Genomic DNA, 20,844 nt, shown 5'->3' with positions numbered 1-20,844 from the left:
ACTGCTACTTATTCCTTATCTTTTGATCTCTTCCTCTACCAAAAAGCATTCCCCTCAATTAAGATTCAGATTTATCACACGTACAGTTAAATCCGTCATTTACATTAACAACCAAGACACCCACGGATGTGCTGGAGGAGCCTGCAAGTGTCACCCCACAGTGTGGAGGATCAGAGGGATCTTGGGGTCCGATACCATAGGACAGTCAAAGCTGCTGCACAAGTTGACTCTGTGGTTAAGAAGGCGTACGGTGCATTGGCCTTCATCAATCGTGGGATTGAGTTTAAGAGCCGAGAGGTAATGTTGCAGCTATACAGGACCCTGGTCAGACCCCACTTGGAGTACTGTGCTCAATTCTGGTCGCCTCACTGCAGGAAGGATGTGGAAACCATAGAAAGGGTGCAGAGGAGACTTACAAGGCTGTTGCCTGGATTGGGGAGCATGCCTTTGAAAATAGGTTAAGTGAACTTGGCCTTTTCTCCTTGGAGCGACGGAAGATGAGAGGTGACCTGATAGAGGTGTACAAGATAATGAGAGGCATTGATCATGTGGATAGTCAGAGGCTTTTCCCCAGGGCTGAAATGGCTAGAATGAGAGGGCATAGTTTTAAGGTGCTTGGAAGTAGGTACAGGGGAGATGTCAGAGGTAAGTTTTTTTTTACACAGAGAGTGGTGAGTGTATGAAATGGGCTGCCGGCGGCGGCGGAAACAATAGGGTCTTTTAAGAGATTCCTGGATGGCTGCACGGAGCTTAGAAAAATAGAGGGCTATGGGTAAAGGCTGGGTAATTCTAAGGTAGGGACATGTTTGGCACAGCTTTGTGGGCTGAAGGGCCTGTAATGTGCTGTATGTTTTCTGTTTCTGTTTCTATTCCAGTACCATCACAGCATACCCACAATCTCGGCAAAACAACACAAAATATAACAACATACATCAAAGTTGCTGGTGAACGCAATATAACAAAACAGAACAAGCAACAAAACAGCAACACTAAAAAAAAAACCTTTGCTCCCTCCCACTCACATGGACCTTTGGCTTCCAGTCTTCAGCCTCCAGTGTGCAGACTTCAGCTACTGGCCTTCGACTGCCAGACTTCCAATTGACCTTTGGGCTTCAAACTTCACTAATGACCCCCGGACTGCCCAATAATGGGACCCTGAACTCTGAATTTGAAATGTCTCCATCCCATATAATACCATAAGACATAGGAGCAGAATTAGGTCATTTGGCCCATTGAGTCTGCTCTGCCATTTTATCATGGCTAATCCATTTTTTCCAACTCCTACCTTCTCCACTTATCCCTTCATGCCCAACTAATTAAGAACCTATCAATCTCTGCCTTAGATATACATAAAGACTTAGCCTCCAAAGCTGCCTGTGGCAAAGAATTCCAAAGATTCACTACTCTCTGGCTAAAGAAATTCCTCCACATTTCCATTCTAAAAGGACAACCCTCTATTCTGAGGCTGTGTCCTCTGGTCTTAGACACCCCAACCAAAGGAAACATACTTTCCACATCCATTCTATCAAGGCCTTTCACCATTCAATTGGTTGCAATGAGGTCAACCCTCATTCTTCTGAATTCTAATGAGTACAGGTCCAGAACCATCAAACGCTCTTCCTATGACAAGCCATTCAATCCTGGAATCATTTTTGTGAACCTCATTTGAACCGTCTCCAGTTTCAGCAAATCCTTTTGAAGATAAGGGGCCCAAAAATGCTCAAAATACTCTAAGTGAGGCATCATCAGTGCTTCATAAAGTCTCAACATATATATTGACAGATTATCCATTCTCTTTAAAAAGTATGCAACTTGTCTCTCTCGCAAACACGAGGAAATCTGCAGATGCTGGAATTTCAAGCAACACACATAAAAGTTGCTGGTGAACGCAGCAGGCCAGGCAGCATCTATACGAAGAGGTACAGTCAATGTTTCAGGCCAAGACCCTTCGTCAGGACTAACCATCCCCTTCTCGCAATTCCTCCTTCTCCGCCGCATCTGCTCTCAGGATGAGGCTTTTCATTCCGGGACGAAGGAGATGTCCTCCTTTTTTAAAGAAAGAGGCTTCCTTTCCTCCATTATCAACTCTGCAATCAAACACATCTCTCCCATTTCACGCACATCTGCTCTCACCCCATCCTCCCGCCACGCCACTAGGAATAGGGTTCCCTTGGTCCTCACCTACCACCCCACCAGCCTCTGGGTCCAACATATAATTCTCCATAACTTCTGCCACCTCCAACAGGATCCCACCACTAAGCACATCTTTCCCTCCCCGCCCCCCCCGCTTTCCGCAGGGATCGCTCCCTACGCGACTCCCTTCTCCATTCGTTCCCCCCCATCCGTCCCCACCGATCTCCCTCCCGGCACCTATCCTTGTAAGGGCTACACATGCCCTTACACTTCCTCCCTTACCACCATTCAGGGCCCCAGACAGTCCTTCCAGGTGAGGTGACACTTCACCTGTGAGTCGGCTGGGGTGATATACTGCATCCGGTACTCCTGATGTGGCCTTCTATATATTGGCGAGACCCAGCGCAGACTGGGAGACGGTTTCGCTGAACATCTACGCTCTGTCCGCCAGAGAAAGCAGGATCTCCCAGTGGACACACATTTTAATACCACGTCCCATTCTGATTCTGATATGTCTATCCACAGCCTCCTCTACTGTAAAGATGAAGCCACACTCAGGTTGGAGGAATAACACCTTATATTCCGTCTGGGTAGCCTCCAACCTGATGGCATGAACATTGACTTCTCTAACTTCCATTAATGCCCCTCCTCCCCCTCATACCCCATCCGTTATTTATTTATTATATATATATTCTTTTTCTCTCTCTCCTTTTTCTCCCTCTGTCCCTCTCACTATACTCCTTGCCCATCCTCTGGGCTTCACCCCTCCCCCTTTTCTTTCTCCCTAGGCCTCCTGTCCCATGATCCTCTCATATCTCCTTTGCCAATCACCTGTCCAGCTCTTGGCTCCATCCCTCCCCCTCCTGTCTAATCCTATCATTCTGGATCTCCTCCTCCCCCTCCCACTTTCAAATCTCTTACTAGCTCTTCTTTCAGTTAGTCCTGATGAAGGGTCTCGGCCCGAAACGTCGACTGTACCTCTTCCTAGAGATGCTGCCTGGCCTGCTACGTTCACCAGCAACTTTGATGTGTGCAACTTGTCTTTCTAATCACCAAATATTGGATATGGTCCAGCCCATCACGGGTAAAGTCCTGCCCACCACTGAGCACATCTGCATGAAGCACTGTCACAGGAAAGCAGCATCCATCGTCAGGGTCTCCCACAACCAAGACATGCTCTCTTCCCATTGACGCCATCAGGAAGAAAGTACAGGAGGCTCACGACTCAGACCCTCACGTTCAGGAACAGTAACTACCCCTTAACCACCAGGTTCTTCAACCAAAGGAGATAACTTCACTCAGCTTCATGTGCCCCATCACTGAAATGTTCCCAAAACCAATGGACACTTTCAAGGACACTTCATCTCATCTCCTCGATATTTATTGCTTATTTATTTATTTATTTATTTATTTGTATTTGCACAGTTTGCTATCTTTGACACACTACTTGAACATCCTAGTTAGTGCAGTCTTTCATTGATTCTGTTATGATTATTATTTTAAAGATTTATTGATTATGCTTACAAGAAATGAATGGCAGGGTTATATATAGTGACATATATGAACTTCAACAATAAATTTACTTTGAACTTTGAATTCCAAGAACATTACACTTCCATTCTTTCTCAAGCATTTGAACAATTTTTAGCAACACTCACAACACACTGGAGGAACTCAGCAGGTCGGGCAGCATCCCTGGAAATGATGAGTCGACGTTTCGGGCCGGAACCCTTCGTCAGTGTTGCTTTGACCTCAGCATCTGCGGATTATTTTGTGTGAACAATCTTTAGCCTTTTCCTTGCAGGTTGCCACAATATTGAACCTGATGGACAGGATTAATTTCTGCAGCTTCTTCTCCTCCAGATCACTCAGACTGCCGTCTTAAACAAGGTGCTCCTTAACCATTTCCAACTAACTCACAAAAGTTGGGAGCATGGTCTATGATGAAGTGCCCAAATAATCCTTCTGATTCCTATATAATGTATTTGCAGACTGAACTCACACTGCAGATCGCTGATCAGAGCAGACACATTGCCTGCCAACATGTTTACTGTGCAATTTCAATATTCATAAGCCACGCTATTTGCTCTGTGTATTTGAGTCTGTTATTTAAAGGCTGTTGCAGTTTTTAATAAATATAATAACCTGCACTAAGCAATTAAACTTTTGGCAACATTTTAAATAGTTACTGCCTCAAGTTTACACTAGGCACTACACGTAAACAAGATGCAGCCTCTCTCTTCCAGTCTTACATACTCTTGCTGAACCTTCAACTTCCAGATAATATGCAGTCTACTCAGCACCAACGGAAACAATTTACATTTATACACCTTTTAGAGCCCCACCCTATTTACAAGTCCTGATTCAGCCTCTTGCTGAAAGTAATTTCTTACCTGATTGACTGTTTTAACTGTTAACTGCCACTGATAAGGAGCTTCTGTTAACTGTCAATTAATTTGCAGTTTCTTTAACTGTTTTAGTTAAAATTCTAATTCAATCAACTGTCAATCTGTACTTCAGTTTGACCCAAAACTTCCTAGAGAATTCCATTCCCATTTTTACTTTGATTTTAGTTAGGTACTCCGTATGTCTGAGAATGCTATCATTCATAACTTTTCAAAATGTTGATTCCCTCTATAGTTCTCTGTAATCTATTCAGATCTTTCAAACCTCCCCCTCCCACTTTCAAATCTCTTACTATCTCTTCTTTCAGTTAGTCCTGACAAAGGGTCTCAGCCCGAAACGTCAACTGTGCTTCTTCCTATGGATGCTGTCTGGCCTGCTGCATTCCACCAGCATTTTGTGTGTGTTGCTCAAATCTTTCAAATATTGCCCAAACCTCGCATTTTTCTATATCATAATATTAGATTATTAGATTATGAGAACACACAGTCCTCTTTTATTGTCATTTAGTAATGCATGCATTAAGAAATGATACAATATTCCTCCGGTGTGATATCACAAAACACAGGACAGACCAAGACTGAAAAAACTAACAAAACCACCTAATTATAACATATAGTTGCAACAGTGCAACAGTGCACAGTAAAAAAGTTCAAAGTTTCTCAACTGTCCCACATCTCACGCAGACGGGAGAAGGAAGAAAACTCTCCCTGCCATGCCCAACCACAGTCTGACTATGAGTCGTCCGAAAACTTCGAGCCTCCGATCAGCCCTCCGACACCAAGTACCAAGCACCATCTCTATCCGAACGATTCGACCTTAATCTCGGTCACCGGCAAAGCCGGGGATTTTGGGGCCTTCCCTCGGAAGATTCTCAATCGCCCAGTAACAGCAGCAGCAAACCGGCGTTTCAGAAATTTCTCCAGATGTTCCTCTGTGCTTTCACGTCTGTCTCCATCAAATCAGAATTGTCCACGGTCCCTATTTAACGGATATGATATCATTTTCACCGGAAAGCAGCGCGCGCGTGGCGTGCTGCTATCTTCTCCTCCCACCACTCCTTTCCACTACTTTATCCTTTCTATAAAAGCTGTGCTGAGAAAGCACATTATAAGTACCTCTAATTTTATTTTGTTGTGGGTTTTGCATGCAGTAAACCTCAATATAATACCAAAGATGTTTGTGCCTACATGACAGGCGATCTTTACTTAGAGCTATTTATTCTTAACCCCAAGAGGACCACAATCTTGTTGTAGGGTTTGGAAGCTTACGTGCATTAATGACCTGGAGAGCTATGTTGGCTGGAGATAGGGCCTTTTGCTTTGGCTCTTGGTAGGTTCACCCTGGCCAAACAGATCACAAGACATTAAGACATAGGAGCAGAATTAGGCCATTTGATGCATTCAAGTGTCATTGTATATCTGGCAGCTCGGCATTTAGTACTATTATTCTTGAAAACTAATCAATAAGCTTCAGGACCTTGGCCTTAATACCTTCTCTTTTGATCCTTGATTTCCTCACTTGCAGACCCCAGTCACAATAAGGAGCAGAATTAAGCCATTGGGTCCATCGAGCCTGTTCCACCATTTCACCATAGCTGATTTATTATCCCTCATTCTCCTGCCCTCTCTTTTTAACCTTTAATGCCCTGATTAATCAAGAACCTATCAACCTCCACTTTAAATATACCCAATGAGTGACTTAGCCTGGACAACTATCTGTGGCAATGATTTCCACAGATTCACCACCCTCTAGCTAACGAAATTTCTCCTCATTTCTTTTCTAAAGGGACATCCTTATATTCTGAGATTGTGCCCACTGGTCCTAGAATCCCCCACTATATGAAACATCTTCTCCACATCCATTCTTGCAGGCCTTTCCATATTCAATATGTTTCAGTGAGATTTCCCCCTGATTCTTCTAAACTTCAGTGAGTGCAGGCCTAGAGCTATCAAACGCTCCTCATTTGCTAACCTTTCATTCCAGAGATCACTCCCGTGAATCTTTCCTAGACCGTCTCCAATGTCAGCTAAGGGGCCCAAAGCTGCTCACAGTACTCCAACTGCTGTCCGACCATTGCTTTATAAAGCCTCAGCATTACATTCTTGCCTTGGTATTCTGGTCCTCCCAAAATGAATGCTAACATTGCATTTGCATTCCTTAACATCGACTCAATAAGACCAACTGAATTTACTGACACTGGGTATGCATCAGTAGTGTCATCTGGTCTAAGACAAGTTTGTCATCATCACAATGAAACTGGAGCACCAACTACCTGCTAAAGAAACTGTTTGGGCCTTGACGACATGTACAAGTTTTAACGGTTTGATAGAAGTCCACTTAAACTTAGAGTACAGAGGCTCTTTATGAGACTACTAACACTGACACCAGCAATACAATTATCACATACAAACTAATCGTCTTATGTTCAAGGTAAAGCTTTGTTACTCTTTTAGAGTGGTGATACTAATGCTTCCCCTGGGTGCCCACCTATGGCTTACGAAAGAGATCCATCTGCAAGACATGTCAGACTTGGATCTCTGCAATACACTTCAGCCCTACTGCCTGAAGTAATGACTTCCGTTAGGAATCGCCATTTTAAGAGCTTGTGCTGTTACAAAAAGTCTAGGAATTATGCCAATTATATGCTTTGCTCATGTTACAAGTAAGAAAATCACTTTCTACACTCACAGAACAAATTCTAGCAGAACTCCTGCATAGTAGCATTTTAGACCTTTTATAAATATCCTAGGCCAAGTTTCCTGCTTTATTGTTTTGTTGCTAATTATTTCAAGCATACATATATTTTTTTCAAATATTTTTCAAAACTAACGTTTCTACTGTGCTGCAGAGTTCAACATTTTTGGAATATTTTAAGCAAAATCAACATTATTTTTAAGCAGTTGATCCAAGTTTTATTGAATTAAATTTTCAGGACTTAATTGATTAACTACCATTAATGCATCTAAACCAAGAGGAAAGGATGGCATTACTGAACTCTAACCCTAATATCACTGTACTGTACATCTGAATTGCATACAGAACAAGTTATTCACAATGCCAATTCTAACTACAGTAATTTACTCCATTCACACTAATAAGCTGCACACTAACAAACTCTCATTATCAATAATGGAAGTTTTTTTTAAATCAATGTGAAACAAAATCAACATTTACCAATAAGAGTTCAATACCACAAGTTTATTCCAAACATTTCAAAAGCATCTCAGTGTAGGTATTGTCTGCAGAGAGATCTTATGCAAACTAGAAAGCTTCATGAAAATAAAACAAAATCAGGCATTGGAAATTTGCAATGAAATGAAAAAACAGCTAGAAACACTCAGCTTGTCAGAAAGAATCTGTGGAAAGAGGTACGGGCAACTTCTTAAATCCAAAATCTTTGCCAGAACTCAAACATTTAATGTTAAATCTGAAACTGAGAGGTATTTTATACAAGTTTATTTTTATTAATGCCAGTTCATGTTGGCAAAGGATTTACCAAAAATAAACTATACCTAGTTCCAACCCAACTTCTCAGCTCAAGAATTCTATTGGAGGTCATGCCCTTTGCAATCTTAAATGGAGTGAGTGAGAGTGTGTGTGTTTTAACACAGTGCCACATAAAAACAGAAGTGAGACAGGAACCTAATGTTTAGACACAGTAAATAAGTTTCCTGGTGACGGTTATTGCTGCTTAGCAGCCCACAAGCTGTAAACTGCTGTTTCATCCTTTGCACCGTTCTGAGGCTAGAATTCAAAGATTGCTTTCTGTATGTCTGACCTACAAGATGTGACCCTTGGTTCCCAAACACCTATCTGTCATGCTGCAGAACACTGCATCACAGCCACTCCACAAAGATAACACTTGTGATGGGCAGCATTTGGAAATAATTGTTGAAACAAAATGCTGAAGTCAAAAACGCTAGCACAATATGTCAGCATATTGAGTTGGCTGTTTACTGACAAGTGTGGGAAGCCTAATTACTTTCTCTTTCCCTTACCTGGTTCATGGTATTGCTTAGCATTGTTCTGCTGGCATCAACTCAGGTCAGATGTGAATTTTGGACTTTCATGCCAGCTATTGTTAGTACACAACTGCTGTATCATCTCCAGAAACATACTTTTAAAGATCAACTATTATTTAAAAAAAGTAATGTTGAAAATGCTAAAAGTTACCAATGTTGGAAATCTAAACTAAAAATAGAGAATGCCAAAAATTTTAGTAGGGCCAGACAGCAGCTGTGGAAAAAGAAAATGAACTAATGCTTCAGGACGATGATCTTTCATCATGACTCAGAAAAGTTATATGTCAAATAGTGCTTAAACTGCAGAGGAGATAGAGGGTTGGAATGTGCAGAATATCTTTGACACGGTAAGGATGGGAAGAGAATGACTAACACAAGTTAGATAGGGCACTGAGGAGTGAGGTACAACAAAGGGTTCAGGGAATATAGGTCCATAATTCATTGAAAGTGGTCTCACAGGTAGATAAGGTCATAAAGAAAGCTTATGGCTCAGTGGCCTTCAGAAATCTAAGTACTGAGTACAGGAGATGAGATGTTAATGTTGAAGTTGTATAAGACATGGCTGAGGCCAACTTTGAAGTATTGTGTGAGTTTTGGTCACTGACCTACAGAAAAGATGAAAATAAGGCAGGAAGAACACAGAGAAAGTTTACAAGGATGTTGCCAGGTCTGGAGGACCTGAGCTAAGTGGAAAAACTGAACAGGTTAGGACTTTATTAATGGAATGTTGAAGACTGAGTGGAGATTTTATAGAGGTATACAAAATTTTGAGGGGTATAGATAAGTTTAATGCAAGCAGGCAAGAAGTTGGAACAGGTTACTGGAAGGCTGTAGTCCCAGTGCAGGTCGATGGGAGTATGTAGTTTAGATGGTTCGGCACGGACTAGATGGGCCATAGGGCCAGTTTCTGTGCTGTAATTTTCTAGGCCTCTATGACTCGAAGTGGTGGTGGTACCAGCTGAAGGAGAATGGTAGAGCCTGGGGTAATCAAATATGACCTGTCCAGAAGTGATGTAAAGAGGAGGAGATAAATGAAAAAAAGAGAGAAAGAATGCAATGTGAAATCTGGAGATGGAAAAGACTGCAAATTATTGATACTTAAAATAAAAAACAGGGAATACTGGAAATACTTAGCAAGTCAGGCAGAATCTGTGGAGTGAGAAAGAAAGTTAGTTAAATTGAGTCCTAATGAAGGGTTTCAGCCCTGAACATCAACTATTTATTTCACTGAATACATTGCCTTGAAAAAGAATTCAGCCACCACAACTATATACACATTTTAACGTCTCATTTTTTAATGTAAAATGTATTTAAGAAGGATTTTTGAGCTAATCTACAAAACATTGTGCATCAAAAGAAAAATTCCAAAACCTGTCAACAGTTCACTGAAACTTAAAAACCAAAATTGTGAGGCTGAAAAAGTATTCTTCCCCTTTGTAATGACTACTGTCCTCACGTGCAATATACATACTACCTTACCAAGGCCATCTCAAAGGCACTGAGCATACCTTGGAGCTCTGTGCAGTCCATCCTGAAAAAGTGGAAAAAGTATGAAACCACAGCTACACTGCCTAGGTCAGGCCAGCCATCTAAACTTAGTCGCCGGAGAAGATTGGTACTTGTAACTGACACCAACAGTCACTGAGTGAGCTGTAGAACTCAGTGTTGCAGCTGGAAATGAAGTTCATGGCTCCATCATCTCTAAGGCCTTGCACAAAAAAGGTATTTATGGAAGAGTGGCAAGTAAGAAGCCCTGGCTAAAGAAAGCATATCCTTGCCTGTGAAGACTTTGCAAAGTGCCGCTTTGAAGATACGATAAAGATGTGGAAGAAGATCTTGTGTTCGGATGGGACTAAAGTGGAACTTTATGGCCTCAACAATAATAAGCGACGTGTGTGTAAATCTAATACTGTGCATCAGCCAGGTAACATCATCCCTACTGTAAAGTATGGTGGTGGTAGTATCATGCTATGGGAATGCTTTCAGCAGCAGGGACTGAAAATCTGGTCAAAATGATGGGAAGATGAATGCTCCTAAATATAGAGAGACCCTGGTTAAAAACCTGCTAGCCTCTGCCAGAAAACTTGAGCAATTTTGCAGAGGAATGGGAAAATTTTGCTCTATCACATTGTGCAAAGCTAATAGACTTATCCAAAAAAACTACCAGCTGCATTAGCTACAAGAGGTGCAGTTTTTAGCTTCTTAAGAATTTTCTCTTATTTGGACTCTGCTGTGAAAACAGAGCATCTGATTCACAAATAAAAATTCTCAATTATATTGATTAAAATCCTTGGTTGTAAAACTTATGTGAACAAAGGGTTGGGGGCCGAATACTTTTCAAGGCACTGTAGATGCTGAGTTCCTCCAGCATTTTGTATATGTTGCTCAAATTAGTGACCATTTCTGGTTGATCACCTTGGATCTGAACTGTCTAATGCAGATACAAAACTAGAAAGGAAGGTAATCTGATATTGTTGAATTGAATCTTAAGTCCTGACATTGGTATAATTGTCAAGTCGGAAGATGAGAAGCTGCTTCGTGACCTTATTGAACAGAGTAGGAGGGAAAAGGCAGGGAGATTATAGTGGGAGTGGGATGCAGAATTAAAAGGGACAGAGAACTGCTAGCTCAGGTCATCTTTACAGACCAAGTGTAAGTGTTCTGCAAAGTAGTTGTCGGATCAGTGTTTGGTATCTCCTGTGTAGAGGAGACCTCACCATGAGCACCAAATGCACTGGAAGAAGCCTCAGTGTGAATTTGCTTCACCCAAGAGATAAATGTTCTTCCCACACAGTTATCAGTTTAGTAAAAAATCTCATTCTCTCAACCAATTGTTACTGATCGACAGATGTTAATATCGATGTCAGTTAGTTCTACTGATTAGCTAAAAAGAACAGAACAACTTTATTCATGATATGCTGCCACTTTAAATTGTAAACCTAATCTGGCAACCTCAGATCATACTATAAACAAACTACAGATTCCCTAACTTCCAGTAGTTCCCTGCCCCCCCACCTACCAGTTTGTACTCCTTCCCCTCCTCCCACCTATTTATTCTGGCTTTTGTCCCCTTCCTTTCCAGTCCTGATGAAGGGTCTTGACCCAAAGTATTTCCGACTGTTTACTCATCTCTATATACGCTGCCTGACCAGCTGAGTGCCTTCTGCACTTGGTGTGTGCTCCTCAAAATTTCCAGCATCTGCAGAATCTAGTGTTCAGATTGCACTTACGGGCTTTACGATGAAAATGGTCATTTCTTCTCAATCACGTGAACTAGACCAGCCATTAACCTCTCTGCCACTTGAAATAAATTGGTTCAGACTACTTTTTTAAAGCTTGGTTACAAATGGAGGCTAAAAGGTAATAAACTTAAAAGCTCCCAAACAGGTATTTGGCTCTGCTTCCTTCTTTATTTTCAGTGCTTATTGTGAAGGAAATTACTGGAATGGATTCTGAAAGAATAATAGAACTATCAGCTCCAACTAACATCCTAAAACACATTACAGCAAATAAATTTCAGCTGAGTGTTACCACTTCAAGTTATGCAGGCAAATATAGTGGTCAATTAGCCTACAGCAAAAGCCTCATGAACACTGATGATTTACCAAATAATCTGTTATAGAGTCCTTCTTCTCCAGCCTTTTACCTTTCCCACCCACCTGGCTTCACCTATCACCTTGCAGCTAGCCTCTTTCTCCTGCTCCCATCTTTTTATTCTGGCATCTTCCCCCTTCTATTTCAGTCCCAAAGAAGGGTCACGGCCTGAAATTCAAAAGATTCAAAAAACTTTATTGTCATTCCAACCATACATCAGCTCTGCAGGGCAGAATGAGACAGCGTTTCCCAGAAGCAGTGCAATCATAACATAACAAACGCAACACTAAATAATAAACATAACAATAAATAGTAAAACACAACAGCCACATGTCAGTTAAAATCAAGTTATAAGTGTCCAGTGCAAGTTAAAAGTGTCCAAAGCAGAGTCAGTAGTATTTAGCAGTCTGACTGCCTGTGGGAGGAAGCTATTTAGTAGCCTTGTGGTTTTAGTTTTGATGCTCCTGTAACGTTTGCCTGATGGCAGAAGAACAAAGGAGAGGGTGTGAGGGGTTCATGGAGAGGGTGTGAGGGGTCTTTAATGATGTACTGTCGACTGTTTATTCATTTCTGTAGATGCTGCCTGACCTGCTGAGTTTCACCAGCATTTTGTGTGTGTTGCCTTAGACTAATATATCGTTTTAAGTTTGGCACCAATAATAATTTAGCACTCTATCACTACTAGAGTCAAGAAGCAATATAGCACAGAAACAAGCCATTCAGCCCATCTAGTCCATGCCAAACAGTTACTCTGCCTAGTCCCATTGCCCTGTACCCAGAACATAATTATTCATACCCCTCCCAGCCATGTATCTACCCAAATTCCTCTTCAATGCTGAAATTGAACTCACATCCACTATTTCTACTAGCAGCTTGTTCCGCACTCTCAGAAGATCCCTCTCATGCTCCCCTTAAATATTTCACCTTTCACCCTCATCCTATGATATCTAGTTCTAGTCTCACCCAACCTCAATGGAAAAGCATTTACCCTATCTATTCCCCCTATTACTTTGTAAACCTCTACCAAATCTCCCCTCAATCTGTTCAACCTTTCCCTGTTAAACTGAAGTGTCACCAGAGACTGCATGTTCTGGTATGAATTTGAACCTACAACCATCTGAGAGGCAAAAATTTTGGCAAATCATGCAAATTGATAGTATAACTATTAAAAAATTGTTGCTAATTAATAGCACTTTTTAATACAGAAACTCAAATGGTTCTGCAAATGCTGAAAATCTTGAGCAACACATCCAAGAATGCTGGACGAACTCAGCAGGTCAGACACCATCTATGGAAGGAAATCAACAGCCAACGTTTCGGGCTGAGACCCTTCATCAGGGCAGTTAATAGATGCTGCCGGACCTGCTGGGCTCCTCCAGCATCTTCTGTGTGTTCCGCTTTTAATGCAGCAGCCACCAGGAATTTTATACAGTAATTCATTCAATTAGATCAAATTTATAACTGTGTATAACTACAAAATTTACTGAAGATGTGAAATCCCTTCATCATAACACTTTGCACTGGTCGATTACCAAAGAATGAAATATATACGGAGTCTGAGCAATGCATTATGAAGCTCCTGCATATTCTTAGCAACCACTCATGGATTACCACTTCATTCCTCCAGCTATGTAATTGAGGATCCTAAACTTTAATTGCATCACTGTATTGTCTAGACTGTCAAGTCCCTTTCTGAGTCATCTTATATGAATTCTATTCTCCTTGTGTCGCTGTATCACATAATCCTCAGCACATTAATTCACTCATAACAATCATTATCAATCTCTTTTCTACCAACTTTCTTCATTTGCCCTTAGCGAGAAAGTTGTCTATCATGTCCTACTAAATGCTATTCTCCTGCCAACCGCTGAGATACTGCCCTGACTCTCCGACCATGTACTCACCCGGACCTGCTTAGATTCTTTCTTTTCCAGGCAATGACCTTTCCCACACCTGGCCTCAGCTACCACCTTCCCCTTCCCCCAACGTTTTATTCTGGCATGTTCCCCCTTCTCAGACTCAGCCCAAAACGTCAGCTATTTATTCATTTCTGTAGATGCTGCCTGACCTGCTGAATTCCTCTAGCATTTTGTGTGTGTTACATTATTTAGATCAGGTCCCTTGAAGTAAAATTTTTTTCCCTACGCTCTGGTTGACCTTCCTCAACATGAAATTAATCACATTGACTTTGTTATCACAGCAACTGAAATGCACTGTTCTTTTGGTGTGAGAAGAGATACCTGTTTGTTTGCTTACTAGATCATTTGTTTACTAGATCATTTCATCTATTCCATTCCATTTATTGCTTTGCTTCATTACATTCCAGGAGTGCATCATCCATGAACCTTTTAACTCCAGATCACTTTCCCTCTCAAGGCTTCATTATGCCTGTACACTAATAAAATGAATCCAATTTGAAATCAAATGAATCATTATTGAGCATATCACAGCTTGCATTCCTTTGTTCATTTTGCTAGCTTATTATCAAGCAATTGTGAAGCTTCCCGCAACCACGGACAGAAGAGTTCCATTTCAAATATCAATGTTAGTTATCTTAACTTGTGTCATGTGAGGAAGGGTGGTCACTTTCTGAACTTGCCATTCACAATAAAAAAAACCTCTCCCTGTAGAGTAGACAATCAACACAGAAGACAGAAACCAGGAATCAGCACAGGTTTAAAGTTCAAAAATCATCCTGTATCTCTGCATCTCAAGTAACTGGGAAACTTAGCGTCAGCTAGATGATCTCCATTCCTAGTTCCAAGCATTGTCTAATAATAGTAAACTTCAAGGGTATCAATCATAAAAACAAAATAAAAATGCTGTGTAAAGTGACGAAGAAACATTAAAAGTAATATTTTAAATTTTATTCATTTAGATATAGCACAGTAACAGAGCCTTCTGGTCCTATGACCCCAATCACAGGCATGTGACCAATTAGCCTACTAACCCGTACATCTTTGGAATACTGGAGGAAACTGGAGCACCCTGAGGAAACACATGTGGTCATAGGGAGAACATACAAACTCTTTGCAGAAGTGGTACAATTCCAGCTGTGTCTCTGGCGCTGTAATAGCATTACACTAACCGCTACACTGCTGTGCTGTCCTTAATGTTTATCACCTGTGGACAAACAGATGATTCTGATGATATCTACCTCTACCTTTCTCCACCAACACATCCCCATGTTTGACTCATCAGTTTTGTCTGTGAAACATGTCTCATAGTACACAAACTCAACAACCTGCAAAACCCATCATGTTCTGCACAACAACAGACTTAAGGTCACCTGCAAAGCATTCATAATAACATTTCTATCTTACCTCCTCTGATCCCTGTCTTTTAGTCATTTTCAGACTCAGTACTAACCTCTACATTCACAAGCTGTTCATTCATAAACTGACTAATGTACAAAATCCATTTAGCCCATCTTTATCAGCTTTTATCAAATGCATCACTTGAAGATAATTCCTTATCCTTCCTTGTTCACGTTTCTTACAACCCGTCTCATTATCCGTTTTTGTAACTCAAGTGTAACTTTTCCACTACCATGAGTGAAGGGACATCTAAGCTCAACACAACTCCAAATATTTCATCTCACATACTTAAAAAGAGAGCAACACACATCAAAGTTGCTGGTGAACACAGCAGGCCAGGCAGCATCTCTAGGAAGAGGTACAGTCGACATTTCGGGCCGAGACCCTTCGTCAGGACTAACAGATCTCTTCTGAGTGCACTTTTGGTCACCGTCCTTAAATACTCTCAACAAACAGGAAAGGACTTCTGATGCACTACCACTTCCCAAAATTTAAGCTGTGGAATACGCCCACTGAACTTGCGCAAGGTTAGACTTGGCAGTAGTTCAATAACCTCATTCTTTTCTATGGAGAGGAATAACTATGAAGGGAAAAAAAACAAGTTTAATGCAATTCATACTACTTTTAATTCATTATATGGATTTAATAATTTTAATTTAATTAATGAAATAATGCATTAGTTCCTATAGTGTAGCAGTTAGCACAATGCTTTACAGCACCGACTGAAAGGTCATGGTTCAATTCCCATCACTATCTGTAGTCTTCCTGTGACTACGTGGGTTTCCTCTGGGTGCTCTGGTTTCCTCCCAGATTCCAACTATGTATGGATTAGAGTTAGTGAGCACTGGGTGCCTCATTGTCGCCAGAAGAATGGTGACAATTGTGGGCTGCCCTCAGCCTAATCTTTGCTACTTTGATTTGATGGAAATGACACATTTCACTGTATGTTTCGATATACATGTGACAAATAAGGCAATCTTATTCCCTATAGTTTTATGTAGATTAGTCGTTTCACATTTTAATCTGTTTTATTAAGTATTTGAAAATAAACATTTGGGAGTTTTGGCAGCTGGAAAAGCCTGGGTGGATTTTAAGTGATAGACAAAGCATCAGTGAGTGGAGCTTGTTCAGGGTCCACCAGTTGTTGGTGTTTATCACCAGAAGACCCTGTGCTGCACAAGGCTTTTCCGATCATGCTGGAGCCAGCCTCTCTCAGCAAGATGTTGTTCAAAGATCTGCTTCAAGTAAGTGCAAATCAGTCAGTAGGGGAACACCAAACAGTGTGCTGTTGCCAAAAAAATCTGGGACAAATTTTTTTTTAAAACGCAAATACTGTAAATCTAAAACAAAAACAGAAAATGCTAGATGTATTCAGCTGGTCAAGAAATGACTATTGAAGGAGAAACTGGTATCGTTTTGGATCTAGTCTGTTTCAAATTCTGGGCCAAAATGTTCTAACTGCAAATCAGTACACAGAATATGGATGAGAGAATGAGAACTACATCTCCAGCTAGTGGATGAAACAGATTATTTTTGATGAAACTTTTCATTCATATACTATATTGATTTCAATCAGTTCAATTGCTTTCCATTGTTGCTAACATTTTAAATGCCTCTCATTCCCATGTTCATCACCAGAAAGGATATTTTGTACAAGTTCCCCTTTGGGTTGATATAAACATACAAATACTCCCTCAGAAATAAGGTTTCTTTTATCCCCACAAACATGCAAGTTTTTTTGTTACAGATAATCCAACAGAAATGAAATGAAATTTTAATGAAATGTATACAATAGTTATAAACAAATTACCTACCCCAAGGGTTGAATAGTCACTACATTCTGAGTGCATATTTAACAGTCCATCGCCCCACCTCCACTGGGCTTTCACTCCAGCATAAAGTTGACTCCACTCCACACTTATCCTCTGAAAGAAAGTTCAGAATTAAAAACAAATATGGAACAGTCCCCATTATATTAACACTTCTCATAATCCCAATGATTCAGTACTGCAATGATCAGCACTTTGAATCAATCAATGTCTTTCAAATATGACAAGACTTTCAGTTAATCTTTCTCTTCTCCGGTTCAATTGACAGCAATAATTTCTACTCAAGCTCAAAAATGGGGAATAAACTCATAACTCAGAAACAGAGACGATATCTGCTGAATAATAAGGAAAAACTGAGCAGAAATTAGTTATTGTCAACATGGCACTAATCACATCTAAAGAAACTGAATTCTGGATGTGTAACATAATATATGGATTTCTATATTGCATATATTAGGTCGACTGGTGGTGTCGTAGCATCAACACTGGACTTTTAGACACAGATGATCCAAGTTTGGCCAGGTTCCAACTTGGACAGCAGCAGTATCAGTACAGAAGAAAGGCTTGGTAATCTACAAACTCCATATCTATCCGTGAAAACCCTATGGACAACTACACTATCCATAGGGTTGCCATGAGTCGACAACAACTTGACAGCACTCAATATACTGCTACAACGAAAACCAAATTTTTACCCCATTGAACATTGCCCTAATCATTACTTCCCTGATTATTACCCCCCAGGTTCTGAGTTCTATTGTTTAGGGGTCTCTTTAGTCAGAGTGGTGAATCTGCGGAATTCGTCGCCACAGGTGGCTGTGAAGGCCAAGTCATCGGGTGTATTTAAGGCAGAGTTTGATAGATTCTTGATTAGTCAGGGCATGAAGGAACACAGGGAAAAGGCAAGGGATTTGAACTGAGAGGGAATATAGATCATCCATGATGAAATTGAAGAGCAGAATCAATGGGCCAAATGGCCTAATTCTGCTCTTATGGTCTGATGGTCTTAACATGAGCTGAGCTTACACTACTCATTCGTCCTATACTGAATCCATTTGATATGATAACTGAGGCTGCAAATAAATCCAAAACAAAAATGAAACCTTTGCCAGTGTTATTGTGGTTATTATTAAGACTAACACAAGTGAGTCTAATTAATCTGTATATTTTATATAGGGCATTGTTGAATGTTTTTATAGTTTACTAAGGTCTATGACTGTTTTAGATATTCTGAATGTTTGACAATTCTGGCTAAAGTAGCTAACCCTTTGTGGGTGGGGCTAGATCTTGTTTTCTATCCCACTGGTGAAAGACCCAGCAAAAAACAATACTTCAAACAATGCAATGTCATGCCGCAGAGAATGCAGTGCATCCACTTCGGAATGCTCTATGTCCTTAAAGGAATCATTATGTCAGCGCCTTGACTGAAACTATGATAACAAGTCAATCAGGTATGCAAAGGACCTTAGCACTTTGCTAATGTTTGAGAAGATATGCCTGAAAGCAAACCTGACAAAAAGTTCACGTTGAAAACAGTCCTTTCAAAGGTGTATTTTAAAACACGCAAGAAAATCTCCCTTTAACTCTTACGCAGAATCTTGTTTATCCAAGCAATGTTTTCAAGTCTTTAGCCCTGTGGTATACAAGACGTCGACTTATACAAGTACGAATCTGCTGCATTCCTTTGCCTTACTGCCGCTAAGTAGATTTTTTACGCTGCCCACACTGCATGAGTATGTTTTTTTTTGTGTACAAGATCTCACATGACTCAACAGATCACTTGAATAGATCAAGTCAAGTTCGGTGGCTTCCCAGGAAGGAAGAGAAGAATTACTTTGTGAATAAAAACCTGAAGCAAAGCCTCCTCTGTTGGCTCAAATTACCCACTTGTCAAGTCTGATGGATTTGGCTAAAAATAAAAGGAAACGGCTCAGAAAAGCAGATGAATGAGCTTAGCAGTTCTTTAAATAGGCTGTGCCACTGCTTGAAGTCAAAAGCAAGTGATTTCCAAATACAACCTCTGGTGCTGTACTCGTAAATGACATAGAGGCTGCAACCACAAGAGTGCAGCTGTGAAGGGGTGAAGAAGCTGTGTTCCCAAGTACAACACCTTAATGCTGCCTGTTGTATGAAATAAATGTTAATTACCTTAATTTGATGAAAAACTGAAAAATACACAATAAAACTTAAACATGATATACTGGAGTGCAGAGAAGCAACTCAATATTTGACACCAACCAAATGATATACGTATATGTGATACAAGAGTTACAATCACAAATCAGTTAACTCCTTTTACTCATTGAAAGTTCCAGATTCAATAGTTTATTGTCGACCTTCAGTACATAAGTGTAAAGGAAAACGAAGTGATTGTTATGCCAGATCCAACGCAACACATAAAAAACACAACACAATAAATATAAATATTAGCTTATATAAAGCTTATAAAGATTAGCTTATATACATCCACTGATTGTTAGTTGATGGAAGCATATGCTGTAGATTTGGCATTTCCAGAAGCCATGATAGTGTTTCAGAATGCCATCTGGTTCCTATGTGCAATCATAGTCAACTTCCTACAGAAAGAATTAAATTCTGGCATCATTATTCCTACTGTAACACTCGTCCTACTTTGCCTAATCCGAGACTCCAAGCATTCTTTGTGTTAATTACTCAGACCGGCAAGGTACTTTTAAGACAGTATGTGGAATACAAAGAGAAAAATTGCAGCAGGAACAGCATGAACTCACAGACACAACCACGTGATAAATGGGTGCTGGGCGATACACAGCTCATGTACCTGATATATAAATAGACATTCTAGCAATAGCAAAACACAACCACTCCTTTTAAACTGAGTGAGTATGAGGTGATCAAAGACACTGGCCAGAACTTGCTGGTTCCCACTGACACCACTGGCCAGCAACTAAGTAAATCCCAAACACTGTGAGGTGTGAAAGTGCGGGAAATTAAATTAGCCAGGATTGAATAGCAGAGCAGACTTGATGGGCTGAATGGCATACTTCTGTTGCTATGCGTTATGGATATGAGGTCTTTGTTTCATATATTGAGCACTTAGAAGTGTTTATAGCTATTAGATTTTTAAGTTAAAAGATATTTCTTAATATTTGACATCTATTTTAGATGTTAGAGACATTAAAAAATCTTTTGAGATCAAGTACATATTTTCCCCATTGGAAATGGGGAAAGAGGCTGTTGTGACATTTCGGGGGACATATCTCCTCACTGCGCAGCTGAAGCACTGTCATAAACACAAGATTCAGCAGATGCCAGAAATCCAGAGCAACACACGCAAAATGCTGGAGCAACTCAGTGGGTCAGGCAGCATTTATGAAGAAGAATAAACAATCTATGTTTCATGGAAAGGAAAGCAGGAGTGGTAAAAGCCAGAATAAGAATCTGGATGAAGCCAGGTGAGTTGGAAGGTAGGTGGGAAGGGGAAAGGAGGATGACGTGAGAAGCCAGGAGGTGATCGGTGGAAAAGGTAAAGTACTGAAGAAGAAGGAAACTGATAAGAGAGGA

General features: G+C 40.6%; 1 protein-coding gene across 1 annotated transcript in view; it reads right to left on the bottom strand.

The window, feature by feature from the left end:
* Positions 1–20,844, bottom strand: part of bach2b (BTB and CNC homology 1, basic leucine zipper transcription factor 2b) — a 356,916-nt gene that overhangs the window by 220,371 nt on the left and 115,701 nt on the right. The window contains exon 2 of the mRNA XM_063033290.1: positions 17,287–17,397. Within this exon, the coding sequence (XP_062889360.1) occupies positions 17,287–17,322 (36 nt within the window). The 5' untranslated portion in view covers positions 17,323–17,397. The remainder of the gene's footprint in view (positions 1–17,286; positions 17,398–20,844) is intronic.

Source organism: Mobula hypostoma, chromosome 2 (assembly GCF_963921235.1).
Source record: "Mobula hypostoma chromosome 2, sMobHyp1.1, whole genome shotgun sequence".
NCBI classification, from domain to species: Eukaryota; Metazoa; Chordata; class Chondrichthyes; order Myliobatiformes; family Myliobatidae; genus Mobula; species Mobula hypostoma.
Note: the sequence above shows the minus strand (reverse complement) of the source record. Positions and strands in the feature narration are given on the sequence as shown.